The 20,979-nt window shown below is 38.8% G+C and overlaps 1 protein-coding gene across 2 annotated transcripts; it reads left to right on the plus strand.

Annotated features, from left to right (window-relative positions):
* Nucleotides 1–557: 557 nt before the first annotated feature.
* MGARP (mitochondria localized glutamic acid rich protein) lies at nt 558–20,752 on the plus strand. 2 transcript variants are annotated; one of them, XR_013774337.1, is made up of 6 exons: nt 558–713; nt 2,050–2,153; nt 3,181–3,283; nt 7,387–7,686; nt 17,319–17,447; nt 19,144–20,752. XR_013774337.1 is itself a non-coding variant. In XM_079306312.1 (6 exons), exons 1-5 carry the CDS (start codon nt 629–631, stop codon nt 17,363–17,365), a joined length of 639 nt encoding a protein of 212 aa, XP_079162438.1. In that variant the 5' UTR covers nt 558–628; the 3' UTR covers nt 17,366–17,367; nt 19,144–20,752. The 2 variants fall into 2 exon arrangements, 1 of the variants encoding a protein (XP_079162438.1); XM_079306312.1 differs by having other exon boundaries at nt 17,319–17,367.
* The last annotated feature ends 227 nt before the right edge of the window (nt 20,753–20,979 follow it).

A 20,979-nucleotide genomic window follows, 5' to 3' on the forward strand; every position in this document is an offset into this window, starting at 1 on the left:
TCTGACCCGGAGCCACCCATAGCTGACAGTGGACGTGATCCCAGAGCAGCGATTCCCAGCCAGCGTTTCACTGCCAGCACCGCACGCCTTTGGCACGGGGCTCAACCCGACTGCCCTTCGCCGTGAATTTAGTGGATTTCTCGGTTTTTTGGGGTTTTTTTTTTTTTTTTTTTGCTGTTGGAGAAATTCCTTTTTAAGTAAAACAGTAGTTCCTCCCTATCTTCCTTGGCAAATCCCGCGCTGTTACTCCGTGTTGTAGTCAGTACCGAATGCCAGTAGCCAAGATACTGAACTTATGTTCTTCGTTTTCTCCTCGGTACTGTGCGCTGAAAGCCGCCTCTCTGCGCTGCAGGGGCTCGGCTCCCTCCGTGCCCGGGGCAGCCCGGTGCAGGGGCTCGGCTCCCTCCGTGCCCGGTGCAGCCCGGTGCAGCCCGGTGCAGGGGCTCGGCTCCCTCCGTGCCCGGTGCAGCCCGGTGCAGGGGCTCGGCTCCCTCCGTGCCCGGGGCAGCCCGGTGCAGGTGCGCGGGGCGGGGCTGCGGCTCGGCCCGCCCCGCGGTACCCGCGGCAGCGCCGCCGCCGCGAGCAGCCGAGAGCCGGCTGCGCTCCGCCGTGCCGCTCCGCCAGCACCATGTCCTTCTGCAGGGCCGCCTCGCAGGCGCTGGCCTCCCGCCTGAGCCGGGCTCCCGCCGCCGCCAGCCGCCTCCAGCAGCGTGGTACGCGGGCCGGGCCGGGCGGAGGGCACCGGGGCGGCGCGGGGGTCGCGGGCGAGGGGCGGGGGCTGGGCGCGGCTCTCGGGCATCCTTCGGATCGCCGCGATCCGCGGGGCAGCCCAGCCGCCCGCGACCCCCCATCCTCACCCCGCGGCAAAACGCTGCTGCCTTCCCTTCCCTATGGAACACCGGGGAACGCATCCCCCGGTGCAGCAGCCGGAGCTGGCGGCGCCGGCAGGAGCGGGAGCGCACCCGGTGTGCCGCATCCGCGGCTGCTGGCGCATCAGGGGTTGTGTAACCAGTGGCAAAAAAAAATCTGCCGGCCGTGTTTGGGCGATGGCAGCTTGCTGACTGCCCGCTGTCCTGCTGCAGCCGGCAGCCCTGGGGGAGAGGGTTGAGGACACACTGCCGCTGAAGGAAAATATAGATGTAGGAAATCCATTAGGGTGCCCGACTATTGGACAGCAGCCTGAGAAATGTGTCATGAGACAGATGATGCTAAACATAATCTGGAGCACAATGGCAATGTTCTGGTGTTGCGATTATTTTTGCAGCTGTCAGTTGCAATGCTCACAGCCATTTTATTTTTCATGAGCGTTTTTTTTTTCAACGAGGCATTTTTTCTATGGAATCAAGTCACAAAATTCAGCAAGAAAGCTTTGTTGACCGAGAGAATTACATGGTTTTCATAGGTCTCTTTTTGAGATATACAGATGGAATCCAAGATTAGTAAGAATCAGTTTATAACAAATAAATTGGTAGCACTGCTGTTAGAGTTCATATGTACCCATTCAGGTAAAAAACTGTGTAATGCTACCTCTTTGCCCTCTTGGCCAATTCACAAGGTGAAGGGTATGTATCAAAGTCAGCAGTCTGAGACTGAAAGAGTTAAATTCAAATAAAAAAGCTTTTTTTAAAAAAATCGTCTTGTTAACCTGAAGAGAGAATTCGTTACTTCTGCTGATCATAAGGAATAAGGACAGATTAATTATTTTACCTGCCTTAGTCAGGAACTTTTTTACATTCCCTTTTTTTTTTTTTTTTTTTTTTTTTTTTTGACATTCCTTGGTCTTTATAGACTGTGCCCAGTACTTGGAAGCTGATGGTGGACAATGTAGTTCACAAAAAAACATCTCTTAAGAAGAGCTCAGCCATGGACAGTTCATTTGAGAACCACACCCTGTGTTACTCAGTCATAGGATTCACTAATAAACTGTACCTCTCTGTTTTATAACCTTTTTGAATCATCCTTTCCCATACAGATTCAGATTTCATCATTCTTTTTTTGTGATCATATTTTAGCAGCACTTTGCATCAATTTACCTAATGGTTTTTGTAGCACCTCCTCGCCAGATGTCAACTGGGAATGTTCCTGGCTCTTCTAGAGACAGCATGATGATCTATCTCCTTGCTGGTGTTGCTGCTTTTGGTGGTTTATTTTATGTAAGTGTTTGGGGATGGAGCTGTTTGTGCTTTCTGAGCTGGAATGGTGTAAAATGTGTTCTGGGTTTAAGAGTGTGGTCAAGATGCAAACTGTAAATAAAAGTAGATACTGTAGCATATAGCCAAGTGCAGCCTAATTTAGGAATCAGCTTAAGAGAATTTGGTGAAGCTGCAAGCTTATTGCTTGCCTGTTTCACTGTTACTTTGGTAAGTTGTGCTGGGTCATTCTTAGTGGAAAGCACATTTAAAACTATGTGAAATCAGTGTGTCCAAAGATAGAGTAAGGCATCTGTCTTTAACCCCTTGCCTTGTCTTTGTTCTCTATAAACATTAGCAATATCTCAAAGTGGGCAAGGCAGATGTGAAATAAGATTGTTAATTTGGGCACAAAAGAAGAACATTAGTTACTTCAAGAAAGCATGTTAAAGTTTTGTAAGCATCTGCTTTTGTTAAGCTTTTTGGTAACCATTCTCTTCCCTGCTTTTAAATATATCTGATTCTGTGCTTCACATCCCTAAATCCTCCATTTTATAGCTTACTTCTTCCCCTCTCCCCCAAGATCTGAGATAGTGACTAGCACACCCCAGAGAGGTACATATTTCCCTGTCCCACAAAGTAATCCTCTTGGATGGTAAGTAGCTATTTGTTCAAAATATCAAACATGTATGGTTGCATTTCTGGATGAATAACATATTCTCTTGCTGTCAGATTTTTTACCACATTACAAAAATAGAAATCTTATTGTAATTATCTTTTAAAACACTGAATTCAGCTCCTGAACCATTGCAGCACTTCAAAAGCTGCATGGTATATTGTATTTGCTTTCTAACAATGGAGAAATATGAAAAGCTTAAAAATATTAGTATAGCAGATTGTTAATTTTTTAACTTTGCTTAGGATGAATTTTACATGCACTTTAAGACAGGCAGTAGCACTTGCTTAAAATCCCTTTTTTCCCCTCTCCCCTCTTAGTGTTTGGTAAATTGATGGGGATGTAGCTGTAAATTCAGGTATAATTCTCTTTCAGGCCTACAGGGCAGTCAGTTCATCACGCAGCAAATATATTGAACACACAAATGCTCTTCGTGAGAGGGACGAGGAGCAGAAAAGCAATCTTTGGTCCAGGAAGGGTGAGTTGAGCTCTTCTCTCTTTTTCCCTCTGTACATGAGGATTTGGAACAGATTTCTGGATTGTTTAATCAGGCTTTAGCACTGTCCAAGTCCTTGTCTGAACTGTGTGAGTGGGAGTGAAGACAGAGGTGGTTGTGTGGTGCTGCTCTGTTGCAAAGCTGCTGCTGCACAAAATTTTGGTAGTGGCCTTAATGTTCAGGCAGTGAATCTGGTCTTTGATCCACCTGTGGAGTCTCTTTGGATAGAAAGAGTTGATGTGTGAATGCTATTAATTGTATAATGGGCATTTGATTTACTGCAAGCTTAATGAAACTTGACTGAGTACATAATGCTGTCAAAATCAGTTTTGTTCTTTTGTTTTCAGTGGGGGGGGGAGAAGATAATATCTTTCAGTCAACAGGTTGGCTTCAGGCAATATGCCATCAGGAAATACATTTCAATAGGGAAAAAAAACCCCTACATTTAAAAAATGTTTTAACTTGGGTCAATTTTTTGTCCTACAACTTTGATTTTGTCTTTTCTAATTTGGGGTTAAATGAAATGCAGGCATTACCTAAATATATAGCAAATCCTTACTTATCTCTTCATGCTTGAATAATTAGACCTTGTTAGTTCAAATACTTGTAATGGAATGTTGTCCCTGTCTACATCAATTAGTGTTATAGCATTAATGTAAAAGGTGGAACTTTGGCAAGCATGGCCTTGCTAGGAAAAGCAATTAGGAAAATTTCTTAAGGATCTTTATATATTTTTATTTGGTTGTTATTTAAAAAAAATAAATAAAGTAGTGAAGCCAGAGCACTTGAAGCTCTTCCTTGTTTTTTTTTTTTTTTTAATGTTGGCATCTAGGGAATTGATTTAGTATATTTGTGTGTACACAAATAATAGATTTGAATAAAGTAGATTCAATTTAAAATTTTTTTTCAGTGTGAGGACATGTTTAAATTGCCTCTATAATTATTTCCTTAGTTGTTAGCCTTGAACTTCTACAGTACATGTTTTAGTTTCAGAACTTTAAAATTACAGATCTTAAGATTTAAAGTAGTAAAATACCTTCATTTCCAAAAATAAAGCAGCTGAACACTATGTAGTTTAAAATCTCAATTGTTTAAGTAAATGCTGAGAATTCAGCCACAATTTGCAATCCTTCATTGTCCCTAAAATAAAAAGTGTGACCAGGACCAAAGTAGATCTCTCCTAGGGACCTGGTCTCCTGCTGTTCAGGGCAGAAGTGAGGATTATCCTGATTACATTCTGACTGCCATAGCTGGGAGAATGGGGAAGCATTAAGCAAACCTTCCAACATATTCCCAGTGATGTCAGTGTATTCCCTTTTTTATCTTTAGGTGCACTTCTGCAAGGTACTGAGTTTTGGCCCTGGCCTACCCACCTGCTGGAGTGAAATACCTGTAGTACTGAGTGCTCAGAGCTGGGCTTGGGCACTCTCCAGACATCCCATCATCTGCTGCTTTGTGCTGCTTGATAAGTCACAAAAATGTCACAACCAGTGGCAGATGATTGCTGCCTCCCTTTTTATTGATAATAGGAAGTCCAAAATGTTTCTAAGGCCATTCAGTGAATACAGTTGAAACTTGTCTCCTATATTATTTTCAACATTTGACTCCTGAACAAATGCTCAAGCCAGTTTTTAGCTGGACTTCTGAGTAGCTAATTCCAATTCACAATACAAAACCACAGTTGAATCAGCTCCTTTTAAAAATCCTTCTTCATTCCCGGCTGTGTACACCCAAAAGAACAGAACATTAAGAATGAGTGTCAGTTCTGTTCTTACTTTTCCTACAGAATCCTCTGTGTGCATTCTCAAAAGAGTTGACACCCCTCTTCCTCCCCTTTTTCTCCTGTTCCCTGCATAGTCATATTTTTGTGTTTATCTTGTCACAGAGTGTTAGCATAGTATTGCTTTGCCCAGAAGTGCCATTGCATTCTTTAGATTCAATCCTTATACTTTTTCACAGCAGGCATTGCTGATAGGAGCAGTTAAAATTTCTGTTCTCAAAGTGTTCTGGGATTTTTTTTAGGGGCACATTAAATCAAGCTTAAAATAAGCTCTAAACCAGAGCTGATAACCATATGAAGTGGTGGATAGAAAAGCAGTATGCCAAGCAGCATTTCCATGGCATATTTGCTGCCTGTGGTAAAAAAACTTTCTAGGTGGAAGAACTTAATACTAGAGAGCAGCTGAACAAAGATTCTTTTGGTAGGATTTTTGTGGTTTCTTATGGGGGAAGATTCTGCCCTTATGCCTGAACCCAAAATGTCTGTTGAAGAGAACTGTACTTGGTGAACAAGTCTGTCAAAAAAAAAGAGAAACAATCATTCCAGGGTTCTTTGTTTATTAGTGTTGAAATTATATTTAGTGGTATTTTAATTAATAATAACAGACATTTAGAAAGAGATCTGACAGCAAATTTTCTGTGGCTCTTTTTAACTGATAGCCACTCTCAAATTAGGGAGGGATTTAAAAAGAAGCCTGACTCAAAGTAGCAGTAGAAAATCTGGGACATCATTTGAAATGTAAAATGATGTTTGGCTTGCAGGATATTCTGCTTGCTTGTTTAGTGAATACTGAGTTTTGCCTTCCATTTGTTTGTGTTCCTTGAACTTGTTCCTGATTTCCTTCTATTTTAGCTATGATTTTTCTTTTTAACTTGTCACAAGCTGATTCAATCTTTCTAATCTGTAGTCTGCTTTTACACCTTTCAGACTTTCTAATATATACTCTGCTTTTACACTTTCCAGACACAAGGGAAATCTCTTTCCAAACCTGAGGAAGTTAAATACAAACAAAGGACAATCGTTTACATTGCAGCCTACCTTGGGATGCCTTTATATCTTCTATTGTAAAACTCCATTCCTGTGAGACTTTAAAACAACTACCTATGTTTGCAAGGCCAAACCATATTGAGCTTATTACTGAATCTGCTTTGTAGAAGGCAGTTCTGAGATGGAGAAGCTGGCTGTTCTGAATTAATGCACTCTATATTTGACTGTCCAATAAAGTGTACTGAATGCTGAGCTTGGCTGTTAGCCTGTTCTTTGTGTAATGGATTCAGTTTATTTTTTTTTTTAAAGTTTTTTTCTTAAAGGGACATGATCAGTTGCATAATGCAAAGTTTTGATTTTTAGCAATGAATGGACTAGTCTTGAAACCTGAACACAAAATGATAGGGTTTTTGGCATAAGAAGACCAATTAATAAATTGATCTGTTTTGTTTATAAACAGACACAGAACAATCAAACTCTGACTATGTCTCTTTAAGCTATTTTGTTTCAATTCTCACATAGTTTACATTGTATTACAAACTCTGTTTCTGTTTCTATTTTTTTTATTCTCGTGGTGATTTGTTTCCAGTGGTGCACCTGCGACAACAGTTGGTGTATAACTTTTTTCTTTGTGAACTTGATTTTAGTGCATGTTTGCATGCTGGTTGAGCATCTTTGCTGCTTTGCACTGTAAGTTTTTCATGAACTTGCCTCAGCTGAATTTGATGCATGACTGGGAAACACTGTTTTTCAGGTTCTAAGGAGTTGGACCCAGAGTGGTATAAACAAGTCTTTAAAAGAGAGTTTTGAGTGTAAAAAGAAAACAGTCAGTCATAAGTGGTCATATCTCTAAGCAAGTGAGCTCTGACCACTTAAAATGAGTTATTTTCTTACTTATATAAGATCAAATGTCTTATTCCCCACGTGGTAATTCCACAGTCATGCTCCCTCTGGCACCTGTGTGTACCATCACTGGCCCTTCCAGCAGAGGGATTTGAAGCAACACTTGGCAAGGTCCTTTGTTATCCTGCCCTGCACCTCCAACACTTGCTTTAAGCCAGTTTCTTTTCTTACCACACTGAAACATGTTATGGAACTCAGTAATTAAGGATATGGTTTCCTCAACTTATAAACATAGTTTTTTGATGCCAAGTTAGCAATACAGGGGATTAATTACTGATTTTTTTTAGTTAATTCCAATCCCAAATCTTAGCTTCCCATTTTAGATTTAAATGAGGATGATGACAAAAAACAGTTGGTGAAATTTTTGCTGCATGCATGCATTTTACTCTCTTTATTGTATTGAATAAATCCTTAGAAGGTGATGGAGAAGAGGTGGATGAAGTCCCTGAAGCAGAGAAGGCCGTGGAAGAGGCTGATGCAGCAGCTGCTGGTGAACCTGCAGCACAGGATGAGAGTGCTGGACCCACAGCACAGGATGACAGTGCTGGAGCATCCCCAGAAGCTGGAGGGGAGGATGATTCACTGCCCCCAGAGGTATCCCAAGCTGTGGAAGAAGCACAGCAGGAAGCTGCTGCTGATTCAGAAACTGCTGCTGATTCAGAAGCTGCTGCAAATTTGGAGCTTGCTGCTAATTCAGAAGCTGCTGCAGTTGAAGGTTAATTTATGAATGTGGTTTTTGAGTGTGTGTGTTGTGGGTTCTAAAGCTCTGCCTCTTACAGAACGTTAAGAGTGAGCATCAGTGTTTCTAGTGGAGTTTGTCCTACAGTGAAAGCTAATTCAGGCATTGACTTGTCATGAGCATAAGGTAATTAAGTTTATTAAATCAGTGTATCTGAAAGCATCCTGCCTCTGGCACCAGAGTTACTGTCTAAAACAAGTAGAGTCAAATGTTTATTTTAATACCCCATCCTATTTCTTGAGTTGAGCTTATAATGTGATCAGTTAAACAGTTGTTTCAGTGATCAAGGGTTTGTGAAGGAATTAAACACTTTAGCTCACTACCCATACCAAAGATACACTGAATAATTATATCTGTTCTATCAATATAACTTAAACAGACTCTTCCATAGCAAAGAAAATGATGGCATGGTCTCAATCTTAAGGATGTATTAGGATAAATTTTCATAGCACAATAAAACATCAAATTGTTGTTAAACACTGAAATTTATAAGTGGTAAAACATTCTGTATTTTGAGCAGTCAGGGTGTTTGAAATATTTTGGTTTATTGTGCTTTTTAAAAAAAATTGCAATAGTACAAATGCAAAATTATCCATAAAATGCACAAGATACAGGATTATAATTTAATCCTGAAGTATTTAAAGTATTTTTAAATTTTGGTTTACCACTGATCTTGAGAGGATATATCTAAAACACAGATCAAACTGAGATTAAAAGTATTTTGACATTATGGGTGTTTATCATAGTACTGTCAAAGGTGTTAACAGATTTGGAATTATTTTCACTTTTTTCCTTGGTGACTCCAATGAGGAATGGGTGCATCTTGATTGCCTTTTTAACAAATAAACTTGAGAAATAGTGCAGCAGTTCTAATTGCTGAGTTTTATGAAAGGTCTAGGTATGAATGTGATTTTAATTCAAATATTAATAGTTCCTGTGCTTATCTGTGAAACAATCTATTACAAATAACATTTTAAAACAATACATAATCTGATTTGCTGTAATACAGTTTATAGAAAGAAGTAAGTACCTTGGCAGTGATTATTACTGCTTACATACAGAAATATTTATAAGGTAGTAATTAAAATACCTAGAGCCTTAAAAATTTCCATTTCTATGGAATATTTAGACCATTTCATTTAGAAAGGGAGTAGTCTGTTGTATGTTAAATTGGGTGAATTAGAGCCATTAAGAGATATGTTTAAAAATGTCTTGCAGTATTTAGAGCAATTGCAAAATTTCCCTTTAATTTCATTAGCACTTGACTGTGTCTGGAAGTGGTTGTATATTCCTTTCACAATGCTTAGCTACGAATAACTTAATTTTTGAACAAGGTGGGATCTTCTGTATGGTAAATATTTCTGCCATTTTATTGAAGAGGGTCTTCCCTGAGAAACATGGAGCATAAATTGATTAAGTATTAGGCAGAAATTCTTCCCTGTGAGGGTGGTGAGGTGTTGGAACAGTTTCCCAGAGAAGCTGTGGATGCCCCACCCCTGGAAGTGTTCAAGACCAGGTTGGATGGGGCTCTGAATAATCTGATCTAATGGAAGGTGTCCCTAGGCTGTGCTTTTCAAGACTTCTTCCTGAGTTCTGTAGCATAGTTTTTTTCCCCTAACCTTGAAAGTATTGAAGGGCACGGTCTCTTCTCTGTTATTTCCAAGGCCATCTGAGTGAGTGACTGGGTTTGGGGAGGATTAGTGTGTGAATGTGCCAGTGTTTTCCATGCTAAGCTTCAAACCCACTACAATGCCAGTTGTCTGCAGCCTAGAGAAACAAATGGAGGCTGCTCTGGGCAGGAGCTGCTGCTTTTGGGACAGGACTTTTGCTGACCCCATCACACAGTGATGCCAAGCAGACAAAAGCACCCGATAGAATCAGTGCACGCTGGCTTGGCTTGGTAAGTTACCAAATTCTGGGGGTGCTGACACTGTTAGCACTTAGGAAATTGCTGAAGAGTCCTCAGAGTGATTTGCAATTGCTCATACTTATCCACAGGCTTTCAGAATGATGTTGCTCAGTGGAGCAGACATATCCTTCCAGGCATCTGTTTGTGTGAGATGGAGGAATGAGGATTTTTTACTGATTATGATAGACTGATCTAGCTAAATTCAGCCCCAAGAAATTGAATTACATAAATATTATTCTATGAGGGAAGTAGCTGTACCAGGACCTTCTCTTGGGTATTTCTGTTTCACATTTATCACTTTCTTTTATCTGTCTCTTGGACTGCTGCACTTACATCTCTCTGATTGCCATAGACTGGCCACTAGTCTCTTCTTGTTTCTCCTGTTTTTCCTTCATAAAACTGAATTTTACATCAGTCATCACAGCATAACTGGAAAATCTCTGTTGGAAGAAAGTGAATAATATTGAGAAAAAAATTTATTAAGACCCCAGTTGGTGCATGGAGAGACTGTTCAGTTTTCATCAGCTTAGCCAAAAATAGAATTCTACAGCATGCACTGGGATGGGGAGGAAGATTTTGGTAAAATAGAAAAATCCCTAGAAATTCCCAGCTAAGAGTGCAAACAAGTAAGTGGGGGAGAACTGCCTAAAATAACTTGTCTTCCTATTTGTCTATTCTAGAACAAGGGGGCAAGTAGCTTCTCAAAAATGGTAGAAGGACATACAGTGAATAATAATGCCTGAATGAAAGTCACTATTAAGCAGAAAATAGATGCACTGCTTTTTGCTAGTATTAATAGCTCATTGTCAGGACTTAAAAAGAAACTTAAAATAACTGTATATATTTAAATTGGAAAGCTACAACTCAATTTGGGCAACAAAATCTGTTAGCATTTAATTTACTGCACATAGTATTACCTGAGTTTGAACTTTTCCTGTAAATGCAATAACCACAGGAATACTGTCAGTCTCCTGCTTTAGAGAAGAGACAGCAACAGGCTCCCCTTGCTGTTTTCCTGAGGTGGCAGTTCAAACCAGAATGGGAATGATGAGGATTTTGGTGTTAATTTTTAGGTAATGTTTCTTATTTCCCAAATAAGAGAAAAGCATCTTTTCAAACAACAACTTTGCTCCTTTAAAAGCTGTGTAAGTGGATAAAATTTGGTGCATTACTTTGTACGAGGAATGTTAAAGAAAATGTCTTAATTAGAAGTTTTTTTAGAACTCCTGAAGGATTTAATACATAAAATTATTGGGGTGTTTTCATACACACCATTTATATTAACTTGTGCTAGTTTTCTTTGTGATCCATTCCAATCAGTAACTGAAGGTTGATGTATGTTTAAAACAAACAAACAAACAGATTTGCTTCTCATTGCTGCAATTCCACAGAATATAAAACAATTTTCTTGAAATTTTATGAGGTACTATGAAGCATTCTGGATTAATTTGACATTCATTGTTATGCTTTTATTGTGACCATTAGAGGCATCTCTGAATCTTAGAATTGTAGAATAAACTCTCTTCAAGGGAGTCTTCTGGTCATTAGTAGGAACTAATGAGGCTTTTCTTGGGAGCTAGTGACCTACATCAGGCACAAACAACCTGTGATGTGCTTGGCTGATTGAACATATTTCTCTGTATGGAGTGATGAAAAATTTTATTCTTAATAATGTGCTTTGTAATGCCATGGTTTAAGCTCTCAGCTGGACCTCATTGATTTTTGTCTGGATTGCTTGTGGCTAGCTTGCAAAAACGAAAAGATGTCATATTTGTTTAGTGGCAGGTTTGTTAGAAATCCCAGCTTTCCTTCCTTCATCAGTTTCCCAAAGACCTTGTGACACCGAGCCTTTGGTTTGTGTTCATCCTATGGAATATCTGGAATGCCAGAGGGACTAAAGTGCTGGTGCCCACGGGTTCTGGTGAGGGAGGGGGAGGTTGATGTGTCCCAGTAAGAGCAGGATCAGGCCAGGGCAGTTCCACAAACAGCTCATCAGCTGCCAGCCACTGGCTCCTGTCCTGTGTTCAAGGACAGGAACGATCAGGGTGAAAAATAATCTGTGCTTTTCTGAGTGATTGTTCTTTCCTTGACTCTGCTTGGAACTAAAAAGTTTATTTTTTCCAAGTGCTGATTTCACAGTGTTGTAGATAGGCATTAGTCTGTGGTCAACCACCTCCTACATTTTTTTTCTTTTTTAAGCTGAATGTTTAGGTTAGTGTTTTCCCTTTCCAAGCAGTAAGTTGGGTAACTTGCTCTAGTTGTTGGGATCCTAAATGTTCACTGCATAAAATGCCAGAGAGGAGAGTGAGAGCTTTTCAAATGGTCCTGAGCACATTCCAGGTGCTGTGATGTTCCTGGTGGGACAATTTCCCTCTCCATTTTCCCTAAGGCTGATTGAACCAAAATATGTGAGGCTGCTCTTGAAGGGAATCACAGTTTCTTGCTGCTACTGCTGTCTTCTCCCATGGATTAGATCTGAGTGAGCCAAGTACCTCTGCTTCTTGTGCTGTGTTTTGCAGGTTTTCTCAAATAAATTGTTGAATTGCTTTCCAAATGTGACAGAATTTGATTTTTTAAAAAGTCATTTCTACTCCACTGCCAGTTTTTCATTATCAGGACTTTAAACTGTGAAAAGGAACTGGGAATATTTTGCTCTGCTTATCTTAACATTCCAGGGGACACCCTGAGACCTTCAATGGACCTGACTGAGGAAGCTTTCTGTAAACAAAAGCATCCTGTTTTAATGTAAGATGGTCTCTAAAAGACAGTAAATAAAATACTGTTTCTAATTTCACAATTCAATTTGACTTTCCCCCCTTCCCCCCCCCCCACTTTGGAATTTATGTGTGACATTGGTTATGTTATAGGCAGCTTGAAATATCAAGGACTTGTTTTGCACTCCAGCTTTGGTTTGCGTGCTCCAGGTGGATTCCATTTGTATCATGCTGGCTAACTTGTATTATTTTAGCTTTATAAAACCAAATTCTTCTGCAAAGAATGTTTTTGAAGTAATTGAACCTGGTGTTTGGCATTACAGATACCAGCCTCATCTTGACTGCCTAGAAAAAAAAAAAAAGAAAGATCATATGAAGGATACTTCTTTAAGTAAAGTGATTCACTTAGAAAAGTGTATTTTAAAATACTTTTAAAAATTGCAAGGTACCAGTGCCTGTTTAAGTTTTGTTGTTTCTATCTGAAAAGATCACTTTTAAATTAAAGAATTAGAATTAGAATAAAAGTATGTTAGCTTTAAATGTCTTGGTAAGGAAATGCAAAACTGAGGGAAGAATACAGGCCCTACTCCTAAAAAGGTTAGGATTATCTTGTATGGTCTTGCTATAAACTTCTGTCCTGCTGGAAGGAACCCCCACCTCTCCCTAAGCAAGGAAAAGACTAAATACTGCTTTCATTTTAAAATCAGCTGTCTTCTTCATCTCTATTGTCAATATAGAAAACAGAAAAACACTTAAAAGTACAAGGTGGAAGTTTAAAATCCAGTAAGATTAAAAAATACAATATACAAATTAGTTTATATCTCTTCCACCTCCTTCCTTCAAGGTCATCTTACAGCATGTTTTCTGCTAGGTGGTAGGACATGACTTCCAAGCCAAATTTTGCACTAGATATTTATATCCCAGAGAAAAAAAATCCAGGCTGATTCTACATAAAAACTGCCCCAGGAAAGTTTGAAAGTCTTGTTTCAAAAGCTTGAAGGCTTTGGGGGAAGAAGCTATGCAAGCAGTAAGATCTGAGTTCTGGAAGTCAATGCACTTGCATGGGAGTTTCCTTTATTGTTAGCAGGGGAAAATCAATCTGGGTGTGTTATTTTTTATTATCAATCAACTGCAGCAGTGATGAGTCAGTCACACAGGGCCTGACACAAGTCCCTGCTTATCTTGCCACTCTGTTCTGCTGGGGGAATGCTGAGCTCACAAATATCCACACAATTCAAACTGACCATCATGATCATGCAGAGTCACCCTGTCTTTGGGCAGTTTTCTACTGTAAGAGGACAGGAATGTACAGTTCTGCACTCACTCTCAGGGCTGCAAGTTCAGAACTTGTAAAAATTGTCTTTAAAGACTGCAGGTATTACTACTTTACACAGGAAGCAGTCTTTGGTGGTGGGTTGTTTTTTTTTTTTCATTGAAATAATAGAGATGATTTCCTAAAATTTTAATTCTAGGTGAAGTGTTGGATATTGTGCTAAGAAGATACTGGAGCTTCTTAAATCTGCTGCCTTATTAAAAAAAAAAAGAAAAAAAAAGAAAAAAAAAAAGAAAAAGGCAAACAACTGAACACAAGCTTTCAAAACAAATCCACAATTTTCTTTTGTCTGTAAAGTCAATTTCCTTTTCTCTATTTATTCAACTCAAGCCAGATGTGCTTCCACAACAGAAATGATTTGGTGTTGCATTAGGTGCATGTGTAATGCTGTCCAGTCATGTTCTGTTCCTGCAAGGGCAATTTGGGAGGATGCACTTCTTCTCCAAATGTTTATCTCCTAAAGCAGAGGAGCTGAGGACTGCCTGGGAGTGCCTGTGGCTGTGCTGGGCAGGAGCTGGAAGTATTTTGGGATTGGGTTGGGATTCCCTGTTACACATCAGCAGTGGGTATTGCACAGATGTTGTTCTCTGGTGGTTGTGTAGTGGATGTATGCTGTGGCTCTAACTAACCTTGGGATGCTTGCCCTCAAAATCCCTGGTGTGTCTAAAATCCTTCAGCTTTGGCAACAGCTGGTGATGCAATTTGCAAAGCCCCTTGACTGCAGTTAGTAAATGTGATTACTTTGATTCCTCTGAGGCTTGAAGTCCTTTTATATTTTTTTTTTGTTGAAATCACAGGAAAGATAAGCTCCTAATTCAGACCTGTAAGTGCTATGGTGCATATATAAATATCTGGCAAAATTGGAGAAAGCTGTAGCCAACAATACTGGGATGCAGCTACTTATCCCAGGAGAAAACTGCAAATTGATAAATAACCAGTGAAAAAGCTTAAGGAAAAAGAAAATCAACTTTTCAGAAAAAAAAATACCTAATTATATACATACAGGCTGAGATTTTTGCTACCAGTATAATACCTTGTATGAAACTGTGAATTATACCTTCTGTATACTGTAGAGTAATATTGTGTGTATTCTGTAGAGTAATATTCTGTTTATTCTGTGGAGTAGTATATCCTACTAGGATGGGGGGAAGCACAACACTCCAAATGAATCAGGAAAATTATAAAACCATTTAACTCCAGTGCTTTTGATGAAGGATTCGTGTGAGCAGGGGGAAGTTTCCCCCCAGAGAATTAAGGAAGAGCTCAGTGAACCCCATTTTTGTGGATATGAAGGGAAACAAGAAAATTTTTGGCAAGCTTTAAATATATAGGTCAGGATGGAATTACCACTTGACTGGGATCCATTTGGCAGGAATGCTGCAAGTGGTTGTTTTGGTAAAGATGTTAAGGAGCTGGAGTGGTATTGTTCTATAAGGATAATAAAGCAGCTGGGCATTCAGTGCAAAGCATAATATTAAATATCATGTGTCCTCATTGCAGAGAAGCATTTGCACAATTCAGATTATTTTGTTCAGTTACAGCCTGTAGAAATTGTAAGAAATGTGGCACAAATAGACAAAATGGATCATAATCATCACTGCATGAAGAAATGCAGGGACTTCAGGTTTTCAAAGTAATCATCATTCAGGAAGCAACACAGAACCAGTGAAGATGCTGTAACTCCTCTACAACTGTTCTGAATAAAATAAAGAAGATGAATATTTTAGTGTTTGAACTAACAAACATTAGGAAAGATTTCAGTTACATGGATTATTTGCTGCGAAGTTCATGACAGGCTTATTAACAACTTTGCAATAATTGAACAGATAGAAAATCCTTCATCCAAGGACTATGGAAAATGAGTCACCATTGAACCAGGCAGAGATTAAAATATCTTGTATGAAATAGGGTGTTACTGCAGGATTTTACATGGAGCAACTGCAAGAGATTAAACTGGATTGAAAAAATATGTAATGCATGCAGATTAAAAAAAAAAAAACAATAAAAAACAAAAAACTAACAAAAAAACTCAACAATAAAACCCAGGGTGTGAATAGCACTGGGGTTAAATTTAACATCCAGGGAAACACAAAGCAGAAATGCCTAAACTTTGTAAGGCTTTGTGCTACCAGCAGGTATTCATGTAGATGACAAAGAAACACTATTCCCATCCAAAGGAAATGAGGTTTTGTTAAAAAGCAGAAAAGACCATGTTGCTCCCTCTTGTTGCCTACTGATATCTTCTTTGTGTAAAAGAAATTAAAACACTCACCAAAAAAAAAAAAATACTGTCAGCCAGAGAAGGAATTTTTGGTAATATAAGCTGAATATTTGATGTTACAAACTAAAACCCAGCAGCTTGTTATCATAAAGAATATATGGCATTTCATCAAGTATTGCTTGTAAAATATCTAAAGTTCCAAATTTCAAATGCACTATTTCTGTTGCATAGCCCTTCCCTATAAAGGCAAAATTCCAATTCCTGAGCATTTCTTTTCCTGTTGCTTTTTCAAACTCCAGCAAACACTCTGAAAAGTAAAGTTAAATAACTGATGTTCAGAATGTGCTATATTTAACTAGCTGCAAGGTGATATTTGAGGAAAGGTATGGGATGCTAGTTCCATAAAACTGCTATTTGCTGCATTTTTTGAAAGAAGCTGTTTACTTAGCTGTGTTTAATGTAGCTTAGTACAGGATGAAACCAGAAAGTCAGAGATAAACCTACTGAGCAGTAAAAGAGTGTGGTGATGGAGACCTCTGACAGGAAAGTTAGGAGAACAGGGTATGAGAGAATTTATTCAAGTAAAATTTAACATGCAGCTGCTGGGTGATGTGTTCTGTCTTCCTGCAGAGTGTATCTGTGTAGGGACTGCCTGTTACTAAATATTACCTATTACAGGCTTTTTATAGAGACAGGTTGCTTTATGCTGAAGGGAGTGTTGAAAAATGGCTAGTGGCAATCATGGAATTGCAGCCTGAATCTGCAGAATATTTTTACATTAAAGCTGCCCCTGATGTCTTTCCAAGGTTATGTAAATGTAATGTCCTATGAATTTGACAGAAATCAGAAAATAAAGCAGCAATATCTGCAAGAGATAATGTATACATTAGAGAATATCTGCCTGTGTTTAAATACATGAAAATAGCTCCAGTTTATAGGTTTCTGCCCCAGGGTTGAAAACTAGTGTGCAGTAGTGTGGTGCCCTGCTCAGTAAGTGGCTGCATGTGAACTTTGAAATTCTCCTTGTGCTGCATATAACACATTTTTTTCAACATCTGTCTTGATTTGAAAGACAGAATTTTCTTAAATGGCATTGGTGCAAAGAAAAAGACAGCACATGTGGTATTAATAAAGCTTGCAGTGCTTTGATGCAACCATAAACAATCTGATGTTGCTATTGAAGCTGAATTATGTAACTGAATGCAAAAAAAAAAATCGTGTTAAAATCATCACTGTGGAGATTTTAATTTTCCTTGAAAATTTGAATTTAAAAACTAAAAGGAAAAATGTCTGCATACCTAATACAGCTTTGTAAATTCTATCTCTTTAGTCCAAGGATCCTTTAGGCTGAGGGAAACAACTTATTTGACTACATGTCATTGGATAAATAATTTCCAGTGTTTCTCACTGGTGTTTTGTCTCCATTTTCAGTTTCTGAGGAGGAGAAGACACCTGAAGAAGTTGCCAAGGAGCCCTAAAGGTACACAGTACAGTTGCAGCATGTGGTTTTCTGCTCCTCACCTATCTTTTGTTCTCAGTTAGTGGCAATGGCAGCATGTGGTAAGTGCACATGCACTGTTATGGTGAATTTGTATTTCTGCTCTCAACAAAAAAGAACTTTATCGAAGTATTTCTTAGTTTTGGAGAACCATTGCTGGCATCTTTTAGAGCCTAGGGAGCAAATCCTATGTCAATTGTCGTGCTGTGTATTTATTTATAGCTTTATCTTAGTCCCATGCAAACTGGATAAAGACCTGAGAGTTGCAGCTTTCTTACAGGCAAAAAATATTCTTTGGATATTTGGTTTAAATTTTATGCTGGATATATATATATACTTCTAGATTGTTGTTCTATACAATAAAGCAATAGCCCTCTGGACTGTTTTATTTTAAATAAATTTTTTCATTATTAGTCTCTCTGCACTTTCAGTTTGTGCTAATGAAAAATACTGAATATAATATTCTGTCTATTTTGCTAGTGTCATTCTCTTGTGACTTTATTTTTTATTGTCAGAAAATTTGCAAGTGTGTGCCTCTCAAGGTTTTTATTTTTGTTCAAATTGATAACTAAGGATACCTGAAGGTACCACATCAGAAAACTGAATGACCAAGAAATTCCATCTTTTCTGGAACACAGAAATGCTGTGGTTTAGAGAAGGCAGTTGAGTTAGGAATCTTGAGTTAGGAATATTTTTTATTTCCTTGTAAACATCTGACAACCTTACAAATGGTTGCTATTCCAGATTTTGATTTAGACAACAAACCCTCTACAGCCAACTCATTAAATGAAGGCAGAGACAGTAACTGAAAAAGTGAAGGCAAGCTGTAGGAAACATCTTTAATATAACAGACTGAAAATAGATGAAAAAATAGATTCATCTCCTACTAGTGTACTCAATTCTGTTTGGACTCTTTTTGGCAAAAAAAAATTACTTTTTATATGAGTATAACAACACAAGCTTACAAAAGGGCCTCTTACTGAGTTTCAATTTGATATTGTTGGCAGGGGGGAAAAGTTTTATGAAATATTTTACTACCTGGTGCTGGAAGAATACTGGTTGTGATTTGATCAATTTATGAGTGTAGAACCACATTGAATTCCCAGGTGGTTTTTTTTTGTTGTTGTTTTGTTGGGGTTTTTTTGTTTGTTTGTTTTTTGTTTGTGTGTGTGTCTTTTGATTGTAAACACTTTAGAGTATGAAACTTAACTCTGACTTTGCAAACACATTATACTTTTAAGGATTTCAAGACAAATACAATGGAATTAAAAGGATATTGATGTGAGAATGAAATCATTATCTAGTTAAAAAAATTACTAATTATTGGTGAAGGGATAGAGGAAGTAATAATGGATTAAATCCTCAGATAAAGCCCTAAGCTGATGCTCAGAGCATGCCTTAGTAAAGATATTCAGCCATTCCACTGAGTGTGGTTATTGGGCCCAGACTGATGCTGCTATGGACTACTTGTACCAGTAATCTCAGCAAAAACAATTGGTTTACCTTGTGCTTAAAGTTAAGCATGTAGCTATTTGTAGAAGTCCAGCATGCAGGGGAATTCACTTATGCCATCAGATAAGCATGATTTACACATCAGTGCTGTGTGTGCTCTGTAATTCACTTAACTGGTAACCTGCAGGCAAATTCACAGTGAGCTTTGAGTGCTTACAAAGAAAATGACCTGCTGAATTGTGTCTGTTGCTAAACATCATTTATTGTTGCTTCCTCTAAATCGGATTTTTTTTTCTTTTTTCCCAGTAAGCAGTGCGGATGCCTTTGGGAATTTAATGCAAATATTTGTGGCGATCAACCAGCTGATTCCTGTGTGAAACCTCATACTCTTCCTTGAAGATATAAAGCTGTGCAGTTTGTCCTACCACACACTGGTCATCACAGGCAGCATCCAGTGCTGCAAGAGATGATATCTGCTGCCTAGAGAAATGCTTCTGTGACTAACATCTCTGCTGTAGAAAGTAGCATCCAGCCAAGCCACTCAGCATGTCCTAAATACATGTGCTAAGAGAAGCAGTAGACTTAACTAAACCATGCCAGAAAAACTCCTTCTATGTCTTTATTGTCTTGATATGTACAGTGATTTCTTACCTTTGGTCCAAACTGTTGTGCGTAGTTACACCTGTGTAACATTCCGTGCTAAAATGTAAGCAAAAGGTTTTGAAATCAAGCCAAAATATTATACATTATAAATGATACAAAATATTATACCTGTTAGCATTTTTAAATTGGATCACAGGCAAAATAACAATGTATTTGCTCCTGTGATTGTAAGCATAAAACATCTGGCTGCACATGATCAATTTTCCCCCTGCATAAACATTTCAGATACTACCATTCCTTGCACAATAACATTTAATAACAACATTTCAAGGGTCCTGCTTTGGGAAGAAAACCTGTTCACAAGGAGTAGGTACTTTGTAGCATGGCAATCAAAAAACAGCACTGGAGGTGTTATGGTGTATCAAAGTGGTGGCTCCTGCCTTGGGTGTGCTGGGCTCTGCTCCTCCCAAATCTCATTCAGCTTGCTGGGGTCTTTCTGTGTTGCTCTGTGGCATGTAGTGGTAGTGTAACAGCACAAAGGTTTGGTATAAACCTTCAGACTGGTACAAATCACAAGCCTCTTATGCCATGGCAAAGCCTGTCTCTAAGCACAGGCACACAGAGAGAAAAAACCCTGTGAAGGGCTGTGCAACAGGTGTTGAAATGGACAGGCATTCTTAGGGGCTAAGAAAGAACTGAATGGCTAAATAACCTTGTTTTCTCAGTGTTAGCTTAATTAAAAATACATTTATTATGAATAAAAGGTTTGTTTGCCACTGTGCTCCCATTGTGCTACGTGCATGAGTGTGCATCTAAGACAAAACACTGAGACCCCACTGCAGCCATCAGAGAATGGCAATAAATCTAAAGCAGAGCCAAAAAAGGTATACTATGCACTATTTATATAGAAAGTGTGTTTAATAAGGTGTGTCTGACTCCTTTCTTTTCAAGCAGAAGTTTGGGAAATGTTGAAAGGGAAATGATAGCATTCTGACATTCCTACCCACAGCACAAAGCAGCACGTGCTCCTTCCTCCATCATAAAGCAAATTACAATAGTGTTCCAACAAAAATACAGCCTGTTGCTTCTGGACCTACTTAGGAATAACTGGAATAATGCAGAGGCAAAAGCAGGCTCCTGAACTTCAAGAAGACAAACCACAGCCTTCTGCTTAAAGGATAAAGCCTCTGTGATGAAAAGCAATTTTTGTAGACAAAGCTACTGGAATAAAAATATTAGACTGATATTTTGTTGGATAAGAGTCTATTTTTATTTATCTTGTAGATTAAACATGCTGTGATGGATGTATGCACTTAAATGTTCTATTTCTTCATTCTCACTGATTCCTAGTAAAAAAAGTTATTTTAACTGCATCTAACAGTAGGATTTCTGAAATGGTAGGCTTTTCTGAATGGCTCTTTATCTCTGGAACTGCTCTGGTACATGGCAAAATATGTTTGCCCTCTGGAACAGCTGCCTGAATGATTGAATCACAAACTATGATTTCCAAAGCTTTTCATCCTTTCAATTTCAAAAAAA

Source organism: Erithacus rubecula (assembly GCF_903797595.1).
Source record: "Erithacus rubecula genome assembly, chromosome: 5".
NCBI lineage: Eukaryota > Metazoa > Chordata > Aves > Passeriformes > Muscicapidae > Erithacus > Erithacus rubecula.